At 42.7% G+C, this 22,326-nt stretch overlaps 1 protein-coding gene across 2 annotated transcripts in view; it reads right to left on the bottom strand.

Moving 5' to 3' along the window:
• JARID2 (jumonji and AT-rich interaction domain containing 2) overlaps window positions 1-22,326 on the bottom strand; it is a 684,143-nt gene that overhangs the window by 136,442 nt on the left and 525,375 nt on the right. The window contains exons 10-13 of one of the 2 annotated variants that reach the window (XM_086965161.1): window positions 7,798-7,916; window positions 7,608-7,678; window positions 3,661-3,775; window positions 2,731-2,836 (exon numbers count right to left, since the gene is read on the bottom strand). In XM_086965161.1, coding sequence (XP_086821287.1) covers window positions 2,731-2,836; window positions 3,661-3,775; window positions 7,608-7,678; window positions 7,798-7,916 — 411 coding nt within the window. Of the gene's footprint in view, window positions 1-2,730; window positions 2,837-3,660; window positions 3,776-7,553; window positions 7,679-7,797; window positions 7,917-22,326 lie in introns of both variants that reach the window. The other variant, XM_086965160.1, reaches the window with a different exon arrangement.

Genomic DNA, 22,326 nt, shown 5'->3' on the forward strand with positions numbered 1-22,326 from the left:
ACCGGAATCTTCAAGGTTCAAATATATGCAAATCCATGACTATCTGATCAACTATAAAAAGATACGAAATATTTCGGATTGTGATATCTGGACTTGTCTCTACTCAAATAAGAATAAATCAGTCATCAGCGAATCTTATAAAATACTCAGCCTCTCTAGAACCAACGATAGCGACAAACTGGCGGCGAAATGGAGTACCCAGCTAAACCTAAATATTACCTCTAACCAGATAGAGCACTCTCTTACTAATATAAATAATCTCGTACGATCATCCAGCCTTCGACTACAACAATACAGAACAACCTGCATGTTATATTACACACCAGAAAGAATCACCAAATGGTCATTAAACCCCTCCTTCAGTAGCCGTACCAAATGCCCTAAATGTTCGCTGGAAGCAGCTAATTTAGTTCATATCTTATACTCTTGCCCCAAACTAAAGAACTTTTGGGGCGACATATTGAGGGTACTGAGAATAAAAAATATTTCGTGTCCCACCACCACGGCTGCTTTGGTCCTACTAGACCTCAACACCTCTTTATCCCCACAATCATCTCTAATTACTATACTGTTTTCATGTGCAAAACTAACTCTGGCTAGGGCCTGGATCGACCCAGAACCACCGACGATCTGGAAATGGTGGACCTTAGTAATAGAAATACACGCTATGGAGCTAGCCTTAGCTAACCTTAGGGGAATCCGCTCATTGACTAAGTTTAACAGAATTTGGGGCACCCTGCTAGATTGAGAATTTTATTTTGCTATAACATTATTAATTTGTATGACTCTTAAGCCTTCTGTTTAATTCTACAAATGGATGAACTCGTATATGAATTCTTGTTGCCTTCTGTTTTATTTTGTCATCTTGCATATCAATAAAAATATTCAAAAAAAAAAAAAAAGATGAGGGTTGAGGAGATCAAACTGATCAATGTGTTTAGTCAATTGTAGTTGTGCGCATTATTCCAACAGTTTGGCGAGAGTGGGAATATAGGTAATGGGACGGTAATTGTTTAGATCAGAGGGGTAAAGCTTCAGACTGATCTAAGGGTCTCAGGTTTTTAAGATATATATATATATATATATATATATATATATTTATATTCTCTGCCTAAAACGGTTCTCTGGTTTCTTCCATGTTGAGACCTAGGTAGTCCGTGTTCAAGAATTTAGTAATGATTTCTATGACTGAGAAGGAGTGAATCAGTCAAGTGTAACATCTGGTTGCCTGCCATAGTGTTGTAGAGTCACATGCTGTGCAGTGGAGAAGTGTGGCTCAATGGTTAGAGCGGCAGACCCTGATGCAGAAGTCTGGCCCGGGACCAGGGTTCAATTCCCGCCTCGGCGAGTCTTGGGCTCAATTTCCTCGGACCTGTTAATTCTCGCCTCGGTGCCTATTCTAATCATGGCTCCCGCTCTGCATCTCTGGGCAATAGCTTGCTTAATCTCCACAACGGCCCCAACAATGCTAGGATGCCTGGCTTCACCTTGAGGGTGCCCAGGAGTGGGCACTTCACAGGGAAAGGCCAGGAAGGGATCCTCAGCGGTATTTGTACAAGCACCGAGAGGCCTCCGGGTAGTCGTGCGCTATACAAGTACCTCTACATTTACATTTACTTCTTACATCTAGTATAGAGCTTGGAATCTTACAAGTCGTTTCTCTTCAAATGTGTTTCTGTTTCAAGGTGACTCGCGGTAACTACCATGAAACCCTAACTCGGATTGGGGTTTATTCCACTATCAGGATCCAAAGTGTTCCCACTGCTCTGTGCAGTATGAAGGGGATTCTAAGGGAGGAACGATGCCATTATCTTGGTTTTAATTATTTTGTTGCTGAACGGTGGAGTTTAATGAGACTAGTATTTGGGTGGCCAAGGTAATTGTCTCCAGTTGGTGGTACAGGTCTGAAGAGAATGAACTTCTAAGCAGTTTCAGAAAATTAGAGTTCACTACTTCTGGAATCCCAGTAGACGGGGAAGGTGAGTTATTTTGGGTCTCAATGTACCCAGTTGGTAAAAGGTGGTGTGGTTCTTCAACATCTGTAACTGAGTTAGAGGACTTGTGAAGTCATGTGACAGGATGGACACCTGTGTCTCAAAAATGACATTATGTATGAGAACTGCAATGGTAATATCATTCTTTTCTGTGCAAGTGGGACAGCTTTTCCCCTACTTGTTCTCTAGAATGGTTAAATACTGATCATTCAGGTCAAAATGTTACTCTCAAAAGCCTGAATGATACGTTTTCTTTATCATACAAGTCACTGTAAATTTTTGTCTGTAACCCCATGGCTGCTAAGGCAATTCCCCTCCTGTGCTGGGAATTGCTATTTTTCATTGTTTTATGACGAGCTGGGCTCGTCATCAGTGTACGAGGAGGCTACACCATGACGAGCCCAGCTCGTCATGAGTGTGGAAGGGGTTAAGATATTTAGGAATTTAGAGACACTATTTCAAACCTCAAATGTAGAGTATTTTTTAATAGTCCTGGTGAGACAGAACAAATGGGTTGGGGCTACTATTATCCAAGATTAATACGGACCGGCTAGGAGTAAATTAATTTACCTGCTGTTTAGTGCTTTAAAGATGTTGAGGTACAATTATTCATATTTTATAAACGTTAGCCAAGTTGCATAGTTTCAATAATATGTTACTTAGCTGTTGCTAACAAAAATCTTACTGTGGCAATGCACGAACCAAAGTACTATTTAAAAGTGAAATGAAGACTTACCATTACGTTGCTTTCAAGCATTTGTAGGCCAGGCGTGCCATTGCCTTGTAACAGGGTATGCACCACATCATCCAGTTTGCTTTCCTCCTCTGCAGGAATGCAATACCTAGGTTGAATGGATTGATTAATAAATAAAGTAACACATTACCGATCTATGATGTCAGACATTCCTATTCAGTCCATTTAAACACACAGAGTAATCCAGACAGCAAAGACTTTATGTGCTTGAAAACTTTGGAACTCACTGGATATCTACTTTAAAACCCATAAACCTCAGTGAATCATCATGCTCCTCATACTTTCCCAAAGCTTCCTAATGCCGATCTTACTTTACCATAGCTTAAATAGACCGCTACCCATAACCTGAACTGCTATGCCACATCGTGGTGTCCAGTCTAACATATTACATCATACATCTTCCATCTTACCTCTTACCTCTATCCTTTGCTCTCTCTTTTCTACTCTCTTCTTCTTCCTCCTATCTATTTCTATCCTTTCCACTCTCTATTGATCTCTAAGCTCTCAGGAGCCCAGCCTAGAAAGGCTTCATGGTTGACTGTCACATTACCCTCGAGACCGTCCCGAACGTCATGAACACCATCGGGGGACATAATGCCTTTCTCTGCTGAATTCACGTGATATGCTCTTTATTTGAATGATGTATAGTTACATGTAATGGTCATATGTATATAGCAACTTCTGATTTATATACTATAAAACCCTGAAATTTCCAATAAAAACTTTTGAAATAGAAAATAGAATGCCCCACCTCGTTACACAAATGTCAGCAACCTTGCACCTTTTTGTTTTGTATATAAAAATGTGATAACGTAAATTGTGACTATACCCCACAGCTAGAGTTCAAAAGACACATTAGGTTAAAACAATAAAGAAGTGGGAAGAGACCGAACAAGTCGCTTGCGTACTTACCAAATGCAATCAGCACCAGTGTGTAAGTAGTCAATGTATGGAAGGTGATTTTGGTCACGTGACCAGCATGAGGTAGAAAAAACCATGCCAATGTTTAGCCAAGGTATTGTCACACCTAGATCAAAGTTTGGAAGAAAGAAATATTGTATTTAGAAGAATGGCTTAACAATAATTTAATTGTTCTACTTAGTTTTTCGTGCAAATCGTCCAATAAAGTTATACGGAAACAATTCAACCATTTATCACTTTAAGGTAAAAGGAAGTTAGTACAAAACAATTGACAAGCCAAAAGGATCCACATATATCAAGTTAGATAAAAACGCTTTGTAGCAAAGAATTTTTAGGTTTTTTTAAACTTATACAGAAGGCAAAACTACTTCAAAATGGATGAGAGGGGATGAAACGATAAAAACTGATTATTGCAGTAACCAAATATCTATGACGTTATCATCAGTCAAAGTTATTTTTACCAGAAAGGATGGAGACTGGTGGCGTATGGCATCTGGCATTCTATGGCTGGCATACACATATGGCTTGCAGTTTTTAATTTTTTATTATGTGTGTTGGTCTTGTACCTTGTCCACTCAAACGTAGCAACGGATCTAAATGGCAACACCCGGCAGAATCACGATTCGGGGTCACAGAAATCATTTTTGACTCATGAAACATCATGGATGAACAACAACTCGCTGAAATTGAATAGAGGAACAACAGAGGTGCTGGTATTGAGAAAGAATCCACTCCTCTAGGGCCCTCAACACTGGCCCGTTGCTCAGGGTGACACCCATATTCCTGGCCCCATAGTAAAGAATCTTGACTTTCTAGTGGATGCCCAGTTCTCTATGAAGCCCCAGGTAGCAAAGGTCTGCAACCCGTTTTGCGACTGTGAAATGGTTACACAAATTCATATGGATTGTTCCTGAATCTGCGCAGAGACTGGTTTTAACCCGATTGGACTATTGTATTGTAATTGCATTTATATAGCGCTTACTACCCCTAACGAGGCGTCAAAGCGTTTTTTCGGCGAGTAGCATGCTACTGCGGAAACGATAAAGGATTAGTTTTGAATTAGTATAGTGAAATATGAAAGTAATTTGAGTGGTGGATAGGTTAGTCCGTTATTTGGAGTCAGAAGGGTAGCAGAGGAATAAAAGCGGGGAAAAGGTTAGCATTTATATAGCGCTGGTTATCCCTGATGGGGTGTTGAAGCTTTTTTTTTGCGAATAGCACGCTACTCCGGGACCCATAAAGGATTAGTGGTGAATTAGTATAGTGAAATATGAAAGTAATTGGAGTGGTGGATATGATATTCAGTTAATTGGATAGAGAAGGGTAGTTATGCATTACTAAATCGCGACTGAGTACTTGTGTCTGATATTCAACAGCCAAGCCCCAGAATTGTATCCAAACATTCACCTACCTACATCAAACAAAATGAGGAAATGAGGATGCACTGACTCACAACCTATTTTGAAACCTTGCAGTCCAAGCCCGAGCAAGAAAGAAGAAAAAACAGTTAACAATTAGCTAGTGTGCAAGCACAACGCCATCGCCTGCTAAGACCAGAGACACTATGCTTGGGAACTTAGAGGACTTCTTAAAAGAAAAACAAGTTGCAAACTTCCAAGCCCAACATTAGATGACAGGAGTTTGCAGAGCATGTGCATCTACAGCCACACATGCTACAAACTTTTATTCTGGGGTTTTGCCTTTTACCTTACCCCTATCGTCACAGGAGAGGCAGGTGGGATGTATGTGAATCCAGTAAAGCTTCAAGCTGCAAAACTACTGCATTATGTAAGATTTTCCTTATACGTGTAAGGCATTTGCTGGATTCACATACTGTGCATAGATTACGTAGCTGCATTAACCTTTAGTGGAAGGAAAAGATTAAATACCTTTGCAGCTACAAAAAGCTGTTGAACCTTATCTGCCTGTGAATTCTGATTTGCAGGGATATTGAGAATAGTGTTTCACGAAAGTGTGGATTGATAACCATGTGGCGGCCATACATATGTTCTAGATGAAAATAATAGCTAGGAAACCTAAAATTGCTTCTTTATTCCTAGCTCAGTGTGCACTTGTTTTTTTAATCAAGGTTTTTAACGGAATGGGTGTAAAAAGACTGAATGTTTTGCACTATCTAACAAGCAATAGTCATTTCGGTTACTGAGCAACTTTTCTTCTGTGCACCCAAGTATTAAACTGGCCCATTTAGCTGCACAGCATTTGCATGTGGTACGTCATCTTTTCTACCTTAGATCTTTCAAACACTCATTTGATAGGCTGATGTAACCAAACTTAAGGTCTGCAGGAGCCAGTGCACTAGTTTGAGGCATACTTTCGCCTCCTATAGGGTTACTGGGTTTTGAAACACTGTTTTTTTAGCATTTTGTTGTCTGTTACTTCGATTAGTTATGAGTACAATGTTTGTCAGGCCCACCAGGGGCTATTTGTATCAGTCATGTTTGTCTGCTTGAATTTGTTCATTACCAGTGGCACCACGGGGAATCAATGGAAAGACGGAGGCAGAATATTTCTGACCAGTCTATCAACAGTTCATTTTATGTGAAACTTGGGAATTTTACAATTTCGTATGATGCAAACAGACCTATTTATGGTGCTCCCTTGGTTTGGAAGTTTGTGTCTACAGCTCCTTGCTCTAATAAACAGCTGTGTGAGATTTCGTTTAGCCCGTTTAATCGGTCTGCTTGTGTTTGTTGTCCTGATAAGTACATTGATGCTAAATAGATCTTCCTTTGAAATGTCCTGGTCCATATGTCCCGTGCTAGCTTGGATATGACGTGATTTGGTGCCCAATAGCTTCTTCAAATAGAACATCACAATTATGTTGTCTGTTTGGATTTATGCTGCTTCCCCTTACATGTATGTGTGGAAAGCTTGAATTGCTAGGAAAACAGTCTTTAGTTCAAACATATTTAGGTGCTTCACTTACTCTTGGGAAACCCAGTGCCCCCCTGATATTTAGATTGTTTATGTGTGCACCCCATCCTATGTGGGGTACATTCATGGTAATGGGCACTGTGAGGATTGGTCGTCTGAACTACCTACCTTTTTGTTATGTTTTGTAATGTTCACCACTGTAGCTACCTGTGCAATGTAGTTGTGACTACCACTGGACCTTGAGACTCCCCTTTTGATTGGGACTACTGACTTAGCAAACATTCTTGGATGGGTATCATAATATGTTATTAAAAAAATAAAAATATAGGGCAGTGGAGGGTTAGAGAAAGGAAACTGTTGCACTCTCATGGAGTGCAAAAAGCAAAATAAAAAAGCAATCAGCTTGGGTTAACAGTGAAAGAATAAAAGACAGCATTACAAATGACAGTATAGTAGCCATGTCTAAAGGTGGGACAAACCAGAATATCGAGGAAAGTCATCCAATTTGGGGCCAATAACAGAGACCAGTAACCCATCATCATGTGTGCAGGGGGTGACCCAAAGCCCACTCTATGTATGTTGCATTGTAGACAATAAGTCTTCTGCAACAGGCCGCCGCTAAAGCAGTTTGTTCGGCAAGACCTAAAAATGTGTGTGAGTTTAGGGTTAAAGCATATGTATTCAGTACAGCAAGGTTTATCAACAGGTGACGACAGCAAGTCTGGGCAACAGATAACGGCCAAAGAGGTAGGGTAGTCTACAAATGCTGTATTTAGATTACTTCATTCCCTCACGAAAACAAAAAGCCATGGTACAAGGCAATTTTAATAAACAGACATGCAACATTTACTCCTCCATAAATGACAAAACAACTATTAAACATGACCCCTTTCTTGCTGGTGGTAATTATTTCAAAATAATCTTGGATACATGCATCCCTCTTAACAGTATCATACAGAAACATGCTTGCCAGCTAATCTAGTCCTCACCATTCGCAGCGATTACCACACACCATTTCCCAGTAGGATAAAAAGCCAGCTCACCAGGCACAGCACCAAGATGACGCAGGATGGATCCTGAATTATTAGGAAGGACGGTAAGATTCCATCCATGCCTGTAAAAAGAAACCAAGTTTAGACATCTGCTCCCAAAGTACCCACAGCCACACACTATAGATGCATGTGTTTGTGCATGTTTCAGTTGAGACTGATTTTGTGAAGCATTTAACCATACCTTGAAAATGGTTCAGCTTTACCCACAGGAAAGCCACTTCCATGAGTGTTTGTATCCACTCTCCCACAATGCACAGCTACATGGCAATCCTTCTCCTCCACTAACCGCCAATATTCTTGCTGCAGAAAGAAAGAGGATTCAACATGCTTACTCAACATACACTGCCCAAATATAATCTTAGTTGCCTTTTTATGAAGTGATAAAGGCCATTGATAAAATGGCTCAGTTTCAAAAAGGCTTACAAAAATTGTATGGATTTGAATTAACACACGACAGACCACTCAAACGAATATTTGTGCCTTTTACAAAACACTACATATTCATATTTCCTTTGACAGGTTAACACTTCTTTTATAAACACCCAAGCAAAATTGTAAGCACCTCATGCTGCAAGAGTATCTCACACACCTTTCTAAATAGGGAAATTTTTCTTCATAAACGAGATGGTAAAACACAGGGGACTGTACATATTTTGCCAAATAAAGAATGCATCACATTTTTGATAGACTTAATGAGGTTTGGTTTAATAAATTGTAGTAGGGAAGGAAATCCATATCTTAATTTGTCCCTTTAAATCCGAGATGTATGTAATCATTTTTACATGTCTTGGTGTCCCATGATCTTTCACTTAATATAGCTTCCTTCCAGGAATAGCAGAAAATGTATTAATTTCCTCATTAACGACTAGTACATTAAAAAATCTTAATGTCCATCTTGCGCCATGACTTTTCAATAGGCTATTTTAAGTTCACAGCATTTTACCTGAAACATGCTTCCTGAGGGAAGAGTAAGCAGTGATGAATTTCAGAGCCAAAGATACTCTCAGGTCGACATATAATAACTCTGCACAATAGAATATAATAGAGAAAATCTTCAGAGAGCCAAAATGATCATTCCTGTTCAGATGGTTTGTAAATTTTATTCCCAGATATTTATGAGCTTACTTCTTTGATTTATTTCACTGTTAAGATACCAGGACGCGTGCAATTACTTTTTTTTCTGAAGATCATGATTTTTCTTATCTATTTTAATAGTTAATTCAATCAACAAATAATAACTAAAACAAGCCTTTAATTTTCATAATGGTTTGTAGTCCATAATAAATAGATCAACAGCATAAAACAAACATGAAATATGAATTCTACCCAACTTTGAGGAAAATAAATGCGTACCTTTTTAATTATTCAGGAGGTGAGCTAAACACATTCCTAAGAGTTTTGCAGCCCACACATCCCTGTTTAAGAGCAATTTTAATATTGATATGACTAGATAATCACCTCAGCTAGGAGACCTGGGAAACTTTCCATATTTTAAATTTCAACCACAGTGTCTAGCAGTTCACCTAACCAGAGAATGTTCAGAAGTTGACAAAGCAGCCAAGTTTTACATTTTGTTAAACCTACTTGTGCACTATCGCCCATAATGCAAATAATTGGCCCATTGTTGACCGTCTCTAAAACACCTCGTTTAAACCCCTTGTTTAAATCAGAAATAGATTGCTCTTCAGCACCAGTTGCTGCAGATGTTCTAATATTATTTTGGGGTAAAATGTAGACACGATATCGGTTAGACTCATGAGGCAGTAGTGAGGCGATTACGACCACTCTTTCTTATGAATGGGTTAATGACGACACCCATCAATGAGTATTGAATTTCACTCATTTCAGACATTTATCTAAAAAGAGGGTATATGCTCTGCCCACTAGTCAGTATTTGCTTTTTAAACGTAATTGCATGCAGATTAGCTGGACCTGCAGCACAAACTTAACTACAACTAATGTAAAGCTTTTTTCACAAAGGGTAGAGAAAATAATCCAACTATTGATAATCTTTGTGAAGATTGTAGAAAAGGCCTACATATTTGCTGGTCCACGAGGTTATTCGAATAGATCAGTCAATCTTCTTTAGGAATCATAATTCATAACTCGAAAGGCAATCGCTTCTTTCACAACTTTCCAATTTATTTGGTAGTGAGTTACCTTTTTATTCCTTATTAACGTTTCATATACTTTCTTTAGACTGCTTATATCACGTGTGGCACTGGAATCATGTTAAGTCTATGAAGTTTACTAATTTGGCTTTTTAGTACCAGACATGATTTTTCAAATCATTTGGAATACTTATCCTCCATTCTTTTCCTTCCTTGACATACGTTTAATTTTCAGCTGATCAACAACCTTCTTGATTTTCTCTTTATACGGTTCAGTGCAGTTGTAAAACTTGTCAATTTTATCTTTTGAACTGAGATAGATTGAGGTTTGTTAACAAAAGGTTCCTATTGTTTCCGAAGGTCTATGTGGATAATCCACTGAGAAGGGGAGAATTTCCATAGCCCTTCTTATAATTTTAAATTGATGGACACCTTTTGAGGCCAATGGTCACTCCTGTCGATACCCAAGTAGGAAAACATCCAAAGATAAAATGATCATGTTTAGAAATAAATATGTACTCAATTGGGCATTGCTGTTGATCGATCTTAAAAGTCTGAGTAGTGAAAGAGTCAAATTAATTGAAAACATTCAGATACACCAGACCATTCCTGACAAGGATCTTTAATACACTGCTTACTTTGAGGGGAGGGACTTTAGAAAAACTACCTCAGTGAACACATTTTACACACTTTCAATTTATCTTAAAAGAAGTGGTTGGTGGTGGACTGATTCAATTTCATATTAAATTCACCTGTACAAATCATTAAGTTATTTGCACACCTACTTTTAAGCCCTTCTTCTAACCATGTCAATATATGACAAGAGGCACTTGTGTGAATACACATTAATTAAAATCAGGTTTACAATTTTTTTAAATGTAAATTTAAATGTACATATTTGCAGTCAATGACATTTTGCTTTTAAAGTCCTTATATTATTTGAATATTACTAGATTTTAATATAAAGTAAACCACCAGATACTACTACCTAGGTTAGTTCCTGGGAGGTATATGCAGAGAAACTATGAATGTTTGGCAACTCTCACAGCCATATTTTTTGAAGCATCAATATTTCTTTCTACATAGTTAGGATGCAAATAGTTAAAATAGAATATGCATACATGATATATACTTATTTCCTGATTACTTTTCAGAGACATTTGCCCTGAAAATCAGTCTAGTCCAAAGAATGAGTTACAACCTTCCCCTGCTAACAAGCACAGCACCTAAAACTTATTTCTCATGAGGCTACTTTTTTTTCAAGATTGAATAAACATGTCAAGACTATTTTGCAGCCAAAAGAATGTAGAAACCCATATGTTGGAAAGCAGAAACATTCATAGATATTGCAGAGAATTTTAGAATGCATATGTTAAGAGAAAACATAGGAAATTGCTTTAAAGCCTGATACCATGACTAATTACAGAATTGAGACCCAAGCACTAGGTGTAACATACCGGGTGGTTGTCTGAATACTGCCTGCTCTTAACAAGCAACTCATAAGGTTGCGTGCCCATTGGAATTGGATTCTTGAGCTTAGTAGTGCGGCCACTAGATAGATTTCTTGACATCAGAATGTATCCAGGTTTCCTGACTATTTTGTGTACAGAAACAATAATTATCTTTGTTAACGCTATTTCTGGTTGATACTCTATTGGACCATACATTCCTCACCTTAAAATACTCCCCAGATGTCAGACTGAAATCAAAATTTTTTCTTTAACAGTGCTCCCTCCACTAGGTGACACAATGCAGCTCCACGTTAGTTTTGTACCACCCCAGAACTGACAGATCTAAGCAGCACATAAGCGCGACCCTCGGGCGCTGCCATTAATTTCTCATTTCTCTTTCTGTATCCTCAGACGCAGAGTGTAACAGTTGTTGGTACCAGTGTGAAGATCTCTTAACTTGGGAGCTCTTTAGATATTTTTCAAAAAGCCAACTCGAGAAAATAGGGAGGGTGGTGAGGAATCTGCAGTTAGACAAAATATCCACCAGAAAGTGTGTCACCAACGTTAAGTAAGGAGTAGTTTCTTACCTGTAACTCTAGTTCTGTAGGAGGGGTATCTCTGTTATAGTCATAATCTTGTGAATATTCCCGCCCAGGTGCGTGGACCCCGGAGCAATCAAAATAGTCTCTTAAGTTGTCTTCTTCTGCAGTCCTGCATAGACACTTCAGAGAAAATCAAAGACAAATAATGCAGCCTAAAACTACAAGACTACATTGGCCAGCACTTCATCTCGAAGTGAAAAAGATAGCCAAATAATATTACATTTTACACACTTTGTAAAGTTTCACACCTAGAGAAACTCCCCTTCACAAAAATCCTTTGTCATGATAGAGAGGAAGGGTTGGACAGACAAGCCCCATAGGCTGCCATTATGTGTCTGGAAAAGGGATACAGTGCCTTTAGGAACTCTCCAGAGGCCCTCTGTATCACAGGATGCACAGCCAAAGGCCTTTTACTTTCAGTTTTTTTTGAAGGTTTATAAAGCCAGGCCTGTAGCATTCAGTACATTATCGTTTCATCCACAGGGAGGAGGGCGGGCGCTTATGACTATAACAGAGATACCCCTACTACAGAACTGGAGTTACAGGTAAGAAACTACTCCTTCTGTAGTCGGGGATCTCTGTGTATAGTCATAATTTTGTGAATAGAATGGCAAGCCCATCCCAACAAACCAAACCAGCGGTGGAGGAAACAGACAAAACCACTACTGTGCAAACAGATTTCTCAACGAAGCCTGCCCAACCTGAGTCTGCCCTGGCATCAGAGTCCAGGCAGTAGTGTTTGGCGAAGGTATGGACCGACTTCCAAGTGGCAGTGCTACAGATATCTGCAATGGGAACATTACGTAGCAAAGCCGTTGTAGCCGCTTTGCCCCTGGTGGAATGAGCCTTAGGCTTACCCCCTAATGTCTTGTTAGCCTTTTGGTAACATAACTGGATACAGGATACAATCCATCTAGAGATGGACTGTTTAGATGTGAGAAGGCCAGTCCTGACCGAACCATAATTGACAAACAATTTGTCTGACCTACGAATGTCCTTGGTCTTATCTAAATAGAACATCAACACCCTTCTTACATCTAGGGAATGTAGAGACCTCTACCCCGGAGAGGAAGGATGTTGAAAAAGGTAGGTAAAGTTATCGTTTGATTGACATGAAAATCAGAAATCACTTTAGGTAGGCAATTAGGGTGAGTCCCCATGACAACCTTAGAAGCATGAAACACAGTATAAGGCTCTTGGCAACACAAGGTCTGGATCTCACTCACCCTGCGGGCTGATGTTATAGCCACAAGAAAGTCCGCCTTCCAGGATAGATGCTGTAGAGAAGCCTTATGAATAGGTTCAAAAGGTTCCTTCATCAACCGTGACAGCACCACATTTAGCTTCCATGAAGGCGATGGACGCTAACAGGGGGAAATACTTTATTCAGTCCCTCCAAAAAATCTTTCATTACAGGGATCTGTAAGAAGGAGGATTGTGAAGGGCACTTCCTATACGCAGTTAAAGCTGCGAGGTGAACCTTAATAGAATGGAAATTAAGGCCAGAATGAGCCAAATGCAAGAGATATGGAAGGATGACATCTTCCTTGCAGGAGGTAGGATCAGCGTTCTTGGACGTGCACCATATGCAGAACCTTTTCCAATGGTAGGCATAGGAAGTCCTGGTGGAAGGTCTCTTGGCCTCCTTAAGTATTTCCATGCAGTTGTCAGGCAAGTTCAAGTGTCCATACTGTACTATCTCAGAGCCATGCCGCCAAACTCCACAATGGGGTGCACCATCTGCCCCACGAACTTCGTTAGAACGTCCGGCCGACATGGAAGCCGCAGGTGGGGTTGGAGAGACCGGTGGAGCAGGTCCCTGAACCACCATTGTCGAGGCCATTCCGGAGCAATGAGGATCATTCGTGCTCTGGATTGAGACAGCTTGATGAGTACTGCCGGAAAAAGGGGAATGGGTGAAAAAAGTACAGAAAGCGGTTTGACCAGCTGATCCATAGCGCATTCCCCAGAGTCCCCGGTTGGTAAAACCTGGAGGCGAAGTCTCTGCATTTTCTGTTTTCGGCGGTGGCGAACAGATCTATTTCTGGAGTGCCCCATCTTTCGAAGATGGTTTCTAGCACCTCGTCGTTTAGGACCCACTCGTGATTTTCCTGGATCAGCTTGCTGAGTGCTTCCGCCTGAGCATTCTGCACACCTGGTAGATGGGTAGCCGTTATCGTCAGTCCTCTGGCTAGCAGCCAGTGCCAGATCGCCTGCGCTTCCTGTGACAGTATGCGCAATCGCGAACCCCGCTGCTTGTGGTCGTATTGTCCGTCTGTACAAGCAAGGAGTAGGTCTAGAAGGACGAATGAAAGGCTTTCAGCGCCAAATAAACAGCTCTAGAGTTCCAGAAAATTGAAGTGATACGTGGCTTCAGCCTGGCACAACATTCCTTGGATCTGCAGATGGTCTGAATGCGCTCCCCAACCGTGGGGAGAAGCATCCGTCACTATAGTCTGTATGGGAATATCCTTGTGGAACGGAACCTCCTTGAGGAGATTCTCTGCCGAACACCACCATCTTAGGGACTGTCAAGCATGTAGAGACAGTTGGATCCTGTCGTCCCAGCTCCTTAGTTTCTGGTCCCATTGTTACTCCAGACATTCCTGCAGCGGTCTCATGTGGAGTTGTGCATATAGTGTGAGGAAGATGCAAGAGGCCATCGATCCCAGAAGAGAAGACACAGTCCTCACTGTCGTTGATGGAACGGACATGAGTCTGAACCTTCCGAAGGATCGATAAGCGTCACTCCTCCAAAGGAGACAGGCTTGCCCTGAGAGTATTGATGGAGGCTCCCAAGTACTGCAAGCACTGAACAGGAGTCGGAACGGACTTGGACATGTTGATGTGCAAACCCAGTTGGTTCAACAGAACGGCCGTCCTGTTGAAATGCAATTGCGCTTCCTGGAAGGTGGAGGCTTTGATCAACCAGTCGTCCAGGTACGGGTAGACAAACACCTTGTTCTTTCTCTGGTGCGCTGCCACCACTGCCATGCATTTTGAAAAAGTCCTGGGTGCAGACTTCAGACCAAACGGTAGTACGGTGTACTGATAGTGATTAGTGCCGACCAGGAAGCGCAGGAACTTCCGGTGTTTCCTTGCAATGGGCACATGGAAGTACGCATGCTGCAGATCTATTACGCAAAGCCAGGTCCCTCGTTGCAGATGAGGATAGATCTGGTGCAAGGACAGCATGCGAAATTTCTCCTTGAGAATCCATTGGTTTGCTTGTTGCAAATCCAGAACGGGCCTGAACTCATTTTTGTCCTTTTTGCGTACCAGAAAGAACCTGGAGTATAACCCTTTCCCCTTTGAGACAGAGGGACATCTTCGATCGCCCTTTTTCTTAACAGGGTATCGGCCTCCGCTTGAAGTTCGCGCAGCGGGTATTGCGAACGAACCGGCGAAATAGCTGGAGGGCTGAAAAAACAAAGACTGTATCCATTGCAAACAATATTCAGCACCCACTTGTCCTGAGAGATTTTTCTCCACTCTGCCAAGTAATTCTGCATGCTTCCCTTCACCGGAGCGGGTAACGGACGAGGTGAAGTAACACCTCAGGGCTTAAACCCAGCCGGGCCCTTATTCACAGAGGAGGATTGCTGGCCACCTCTGCCCCTCTGACGCTTCTGGAAGGGTTGTCGCTGGTATTGCTGTTGTTACTGCTACTGTTGGCCAGCTTGGTGACCTTGACCTCGCTGAAATCTCTGGGAAGAGTAACACCTCTGGAAGGACTTCCTCTGTTCCTTAGGTTTCTCCAAACCTACAGCTTTCAGCGTTTCCACTTCTGCCTTCATGCGGGCCATCTCTTCATCTGCATGAGTCCCGAAGAGGGTAGATCCTGAAAAAGGCAAGTTAGCAATCCGCTGTTGCGCCTCTCGTTTAAGAGAGTAAGGCGGAACCAGGAGTGACGTCTCAGGTTTATGCCATGGTAGTACCCATGAGCAGCCAGGAGAGAGGCGTCTGCCGCTGAACTGATGACCTGATTCGAGACCATCATGCCCTCGTTCAAGATCTCCTGAAAGTCTTCTCTCCTGTCCCTCGGGAGGAGCTCAATTGTTGCAGGGAATCCCACAAGGAGCGGTCATACCGACCCAAAAGCGGTGATGCACTCACCGCTTTCATCAAGGTTGCAGCGGTACTGCAGACTTTTCTCCCTGCCGAATACATTTGACAGCTCTCCTTGTCGGGAGGGACCATAGAAGAAGGGGCAGTAGAAAGCTGCTTCTTGGCCGCTGTCAGTGACCGAATCCGGAACCGGATCTGATCTTATGAACGCTGGATCCACATCCGGGGGCTTGAACTTCTTTTGAAGCAGAGAAGGCGCAGACTTCACAGAAGCCGGCGTCAGAAACAGCTCCATGGCCGGTTCCTCCAGTCCTGGCACCATAGGCAGCAAAGGGCGAGAGAGGTGCCTGCGTTGCAACATTTCAAATATCACAGAGGTGGAAGGAGTGGGCACTGTCAGTGTGATCTCCAACTTTGCTGCCCCCCTCAGCAGCACATCCTGGAATGTCACGATGTCATCCACTGGCGACACTCTCGTTGGAGAAGAGTCCGACAAGGTGGGAGAATACCTCCTGTCACTGGATGAGTCTGTGTATATGGACCGTGACCTTTCCCTCCGCCGACGTGACTTCGATTATCTACGCTCACTGCGAGAGAGATGCCTTCCTCTGGATCTTGACCCTGGCTTTCTGGGCCTTGCAGGAACCACCGGCCCAGGAGCCTGCAGAATCGGAAGAGGCTGAGCCGGAACCAAAGGCTTTGGTTGTGGAGGCCGAGGAGGCGGTGGAGGAGGAGGAGGAGGAGGAGGTAGAAGTGGAGGAGGCGGAGGAAGTAGTGGAAGAGCAGGAGGCGTAGGCGTCCTGGGCCTTGAGGGCGAATAGGTCCGGGAATAATCAGAGTCCGGTGACCTAAGAACTCTCCTCTTCTTACGAGCAGGCCTAGAGGATGCTCTGGAGGTAGATCTCTCAGAGGACGAGGGCCGCCGTCACCGCAACATGTGACTCGCCGATGATGAGGAAACGCTAACCAAAGAGGCACTAGACACCGTTCTGGGCCTCGACTTACTCTTAGACGTCGACTTGTCCCTCCTCGACGTCTACCTCTTCGACGTCTCTTCTCGACGTCGTCCTTCTAGACGTCGACGAACTCCCCGACCTAAAGTGTCTTCGCCTCGACGGCGATCTTGCTCTCCTCGATGTCAATCTTCGCGTCGACGGCGAACGGCAGTGTCGCCTCGACAGCGAGCGCCTGCCTCTTTGGGATTCATCACAACGCCGATGGTGTGTCGACGCCGGTGAAGTCCTCGACCTTGTCTGAGGTCTCAACGTCCTACCTCTCGACGCGGACGTCTAAGCCATCGATGCCGACTGGGACTGGTGCCTTTCCTGGGCCTTTTCTTGACTGGGGAGCCCCCCAGAGGCCGATGCAGAGGAAGATGATAGAGTCCCTCCATGCCCAGAAGTCCCTCCTGGTATTTAATGTCTCCTCTGCTCCAGGCCTTGGAGACGAATCTTCTCCCTGTCACGCAGGGTCTTCCTGGAGATAGAGTGACAGATCACAGGAATCAGGGACATGGGAAGAAGGGAGACAGAGTATGCATACTCTGTGGGGGGTATGATTTAGGCTTCTTCCTACCACACTCAGGACACTTGTCGAATAAAGCTGGCATTTCAACAATATAGAGGTGGTAAAACTGGTAAAAAAAACAGCATCTGGAAGAGGAAGACCCCAGACGTCGAGTGAAACACTCAAATAACTGGAAAAGCTCCAAATATTGAAGATATACCCAAAAAGGTAGAGCTCAATGCTCCAGGGTCCTGCTAGCAGGAGCCGGAAAAAAAGAACTGAAAGTAAAAGGCCTTTGGCTGTGCATCCTGGGAAAACGAGGGTCTCTGGAGAGTTCCTTAAAGGCACGGTATCCCTTTTCCAGACACACAATGGCAGCCTATGGGGCTTGTCTGTCCAACCAATCCTCTCTATCGTGACAAAGGATTTTTGTGAAGGGGAGTTTCTCTAGGTGTGAAACTTTACAAAGTGTGTAAAATTGAATATTATTTGGCTATCTTTTTAACTTCGAGATGAAGTGCTGGCCAATGTAGCCTTGTAGTTTTAGGCTGCATTATTTGTCTTTGAATTTCTCTTAAGTGTCCATGCAGGACTGTAGAAGAAGACAACTTAAGAGACTATTTTGATTGCTCCGGGGTCCACGCAAATGGGCGGTACTGTTGTATATGAATTTAGGACCTCAGTGTAATTTTCCCGATTCAAACCCATATATAGGTATAAATCACCCTATCCTTATATAGGCATAGAAATCATAACCATATTTAGACTTAGCCTATGCAGTCCAAATACGGCATGGCTACTTCCACTAGTTCTGAAAATCCACAACGATTTCTTGGAAAAACCCGCTTTCAGCAGTCGGGGACTACTCCTTATATGAATATTGATTTAACCAAGAACTCATGGAGTTTTCAAAGAACTGAGTCTTTGAAGACGTTATTATGTCCAACCTTACGTCAAACTCGGCACCTTCAAGGTATAAAAATGCCCACACTTGCCCAGGCAAACAAACGGTGGTTTGGAGCAGTAGTTCGACTATCTACCTACACGACACAGCTCCCCGCAGCAAGTGCGGAGGGAAGCCGACCCTCCAGCAGACGCACTGAGAGAGACGCTGTCTTTTCTCTTGCAGAGAAATCCAGCTCCAGTGTTTCCAAGCTACCCTTGCGGGTTGTTGGGAAATCAAGTCCTGAGAGAGAGATACTAGACCTCCTTCATTTTAAAACCAGGGTACGGAGCTGATTAGACCCTTAGAGAATTCTTGGCAAAAGAATACTGAAACTAAGCTACACCTCACTTACTTCTTCCCTCCTACTTAGTTGAGGTACACCGGGTAGGCGTATTTTAGAAGCCCCAGTTGAGTATTTTTAGTCTTTAATAATGTATGTATTCTATATATTTTACAGCTTAGAAACCATATCATGCTTTTACAGTATTATTTCATAATACTCTTCGTACTGTACGCATTGTACTTTGCAACCAGTATTACGATTGTAGCAGTTTATTTCCTCTGCATGAGAAAGAAGACTGTTCAATAAATACCTTTTTATTGAAAACGCCCGTCTCTCTATTTCTCTGCACCTCTGGTGAAACGAAGCATGCACGATTGACTGAGTGAAATAACTATCTTTTGTTTCGCGACTCTAGAGATACATTTCTTATTCTTAGGAAACAAAGTTGTCATGTTTATGCAGTTGTCAGAAACTAATCTCTTCTTGTTCATTCAAGAAACTTTCTAGTGACCTCCGAGCTAGCTGGCACTCACAATTAAGTCTAATATATTCGATAGAGACCTAGTAGACCTCAGTCCTACGTCAAATCTATCTATATATATATAAAAACGAAAGTATGTCTGTTTGTCCTTACATTACTACACCATTCCTCCGATTGCCATGAAACTTTGGGAAGCTGTTGAGTACACTCCCACAAAGGTTTCAGGCAAAAAAAAAAAAAAAAAGATTTGTTAAATATCGGCCCCCAGTTCATGCCTCCAGGGCCGACATAATCTTTCCAATACTGAACGTTTACAGTGCAACTCGCTTTTGCAATGACCATCAACAAAGCACAAGGACAATCGATGCAAGTGTGTGGACTACATTTGGAGAATCCGTGCTTCTCACATGGACAACTGTATGTGGCCAGCTCACGCGTCAGAAAACCTTCTGATTTACTCGCACCAGACGGAAAAACAAAAAATACAGTGTATCCACAAGCACTCGAATAAATACACAGAATTAAAACACTTTAAAATGTTTTCCGTATTTAAATGAATAAGTTTCAATAAAAATGACACAATGTTAATTGAATGTTATCATAACAAGTTTTCTTAGATTTCCTTTCTTCTGAGATCGCAGCAACGCGTAAGCTAGTAGTATATATTATTCCAATGCGAGAGCCTATTGGGAATATAGGAACTACACTACAGGACTATTCACAAGATTATGACTATACACAGAGATGACTGTGCAAAGCCAACCTTCGACAGCCAGTTCTCAAGGAAGGACGACAACTTGTGTCCTCAATCTCGGATGGTGGGCAGCAACTACCACCACCACTTTTGTGAGCAACCAAGGGGCACTGGTGAGGCTGAAAGGAAGCACAGCAGACTGAAAATGCTCATGGCCTACATTGAACTGCTGGTAACGTCTGTGGGATACTCAGGATACCTTACAGTCACGAGGGTCCATTTGAGACATGCCGTAGGCCAGCATAAGCATTTTGCAATTGTCCTTCAGAAGGAAGGTATTCAGAGGTTGATGGTTCCAAATAGGCCCGATACTCCCCTCCCTGTCCTTTCTCAGCACAAAGAAATAACGAATGTAACAATCCTCTCAGTGTACAGTGCCCTTTTGATAGCCCACTTGGACAGTAACTGAGCTTTTGACATTGTCTTTAATAGGGGAGTAGAGGGATAGGATTGTTTTACAGGGCACAAAGGAGAGGGAGGATGTAGCCCTGCTGAACAATCTGTAAGATTCATCTGTTGGACGTGATGGATCGTCCACCCCAGAGAAGTGCTGGACCCTTCACCCTACTGGATAGGCATGCACCAATAAGGGCAAACAAAAGAGGTTTGGTGCTTGTTGCGGCAGGGGAGGGAGAAAGGGAGCAATGATGCCCCTGGTGGCCTGCAAGCTTCCTGCAAGACCCATGTCAATGAAAGGACTAGGGTGAGTACAGGTTTGGGAGGCTGTCTTGCCCTATACACCAACCCACTGGCATAGCTCTATGTACTTTCCAAATTGGGGTGTAAACTGCTAGGCAGGGGTTAAGAGACATTGGGAGCAAGCCATGGCTCTACTTTCCTTCAAGCACTCCAACACAGAACCTGTCTTTTCACCAAAAAGGTGTGAGTTCTCAAAAGGCATATCCATTAGAGAGGCTTGCATATCACCAGAAATTCTTGTGGAGGGCACCTATGAGCGTTGGCGAAGCACAAAACTGGTGCCAGCAGCCCTCCCAGGCAATTAGTAGTATCTAGGCTAGCTAGGACAACCTATTTGATGACATTTTGTCCATCATGAATTGTCTGATCCACGAGGCCCTGAGGTCTTCCAACACCGCTGGTAAAATCTCTGTCCAAGCATGTCTCTAAAGGAATGCATGTAGCAGCCGAATAAGTAGACAGCATTAACCGACAGCAATGCTAGGCTGGTGGAGGAAAACAAAAAGGTAACTTAGTAGTGGTTCCACCCCACTTTTTTTTTTTTTGGAGTGGCGTTGTCGAGTCGACCATTTGGTGCTGCGTCCTTCCTTGAATAATGTCAGACGCACATCCTGGAAATCCTTCAATGTAGTCGCTATCTTCTGATTCTTTTTACCCCTTGGTAACTTTAATTTGTGTTTTTTCTTGTTGTCCATTGTCTGGAGAATCATCTTTGCAAATACAGCTCACCTTGTGGAGGTGGGGTTGCATGTGAATCCAGACAATTCTTCAGCTGCAAAACTACTTCCACCGGTAAGTAACCCTCGATTTTGCAACATCAATCATTTCTCGAGTTACATGCGGTGCACTGCTTATATGCTGGTCTTTTCTTCTATATTGAGGCTAGGTTCCTCCAAGTGTGTGTTTGCAAACAAGTGTTTCAGCACTCTTTTTCCCAATTGAGCCTCCCTTTTGTCGTGGATGTCCACACAGCAATGTTTAGTGAACGTGTTTACTGAAGACGATGTGGATGAAGGGCAGATGTCATCCACTGCCACGTTTCCCAGAAAAGCCGTAGTTGCCTGCTTGTTGAGTGCACTTATGGTCTTTCTTTCAGTATTACTTCTGCTATCTTGTGACACTACTCAATTCTTTGTACAATCTGTCTTGCAATTGCACCCTTAGTGACTGGGGAGCCCCTGCTCGCGTGGGCAAAAGCTACAAAGAACGGTTTGTCCTTCCTGTTTGTTTTAGTCTTTTGTAGACAACACATATTGGCCCCTCTGACAATGTATGCGCTGATGTTACCTGGAGGTAAAAGTCTCAGAAGGTAGGAGTCTACGCTTTCTTCTGGTGAGTCAGTATACAGGTCTTGCTACGCTCTAGACTTCCCTGCATATGACGGGTCATATTTGAGGAACTGCTCTTCTTCCTCAAGACAGAAGAGCTGCTTTACAGTCACCTCCTGAGGTTCTGTAGTGAGTGGTGATTCAATTTCAGTAACCTCCTAGTTGCCGTTTTCATTGCTTAGGTTTCAGGTTTTTTTTTTTTTTTAACTTCTTTAATGTCGTCAAACTCTTTCGCAAAAGGGCTTCCATGTCAGCCTCCATGCGTCCACTCTTTCTCGATGTCAAGAGATTTTTGTTCAGCATTGGTTGTTTCTCCCCTTTTCTTCAGAGTTGATGTCGAGCCATTTTTCCCCAGAGGGTCTAGTCCTTACCACGCTCCAGATACTCTTTTGAGGTTAAAGCTGGCTTGAGGATCTAGCTCCAGCCGTGTCATCCTTTCATTTGGACCTGTGGGGCATTCTGGCTCCTTTTTGCGTTCCAG

This window comes from Lissotriton vulgaris, chromosome 4_1 (genome assembly GCF_964263255.1).
Source record: "Lissotriton vulgaris chromosome 4_1, aLisVul1.2, whole genome shotgun sequence".
Classification (NCBI taxonomy): Eukaryota; Metazoa; Chordata; class Amphibia; order Caudata; family Salamandridae; genus Lissotriton; species Lissotriton vulgaris.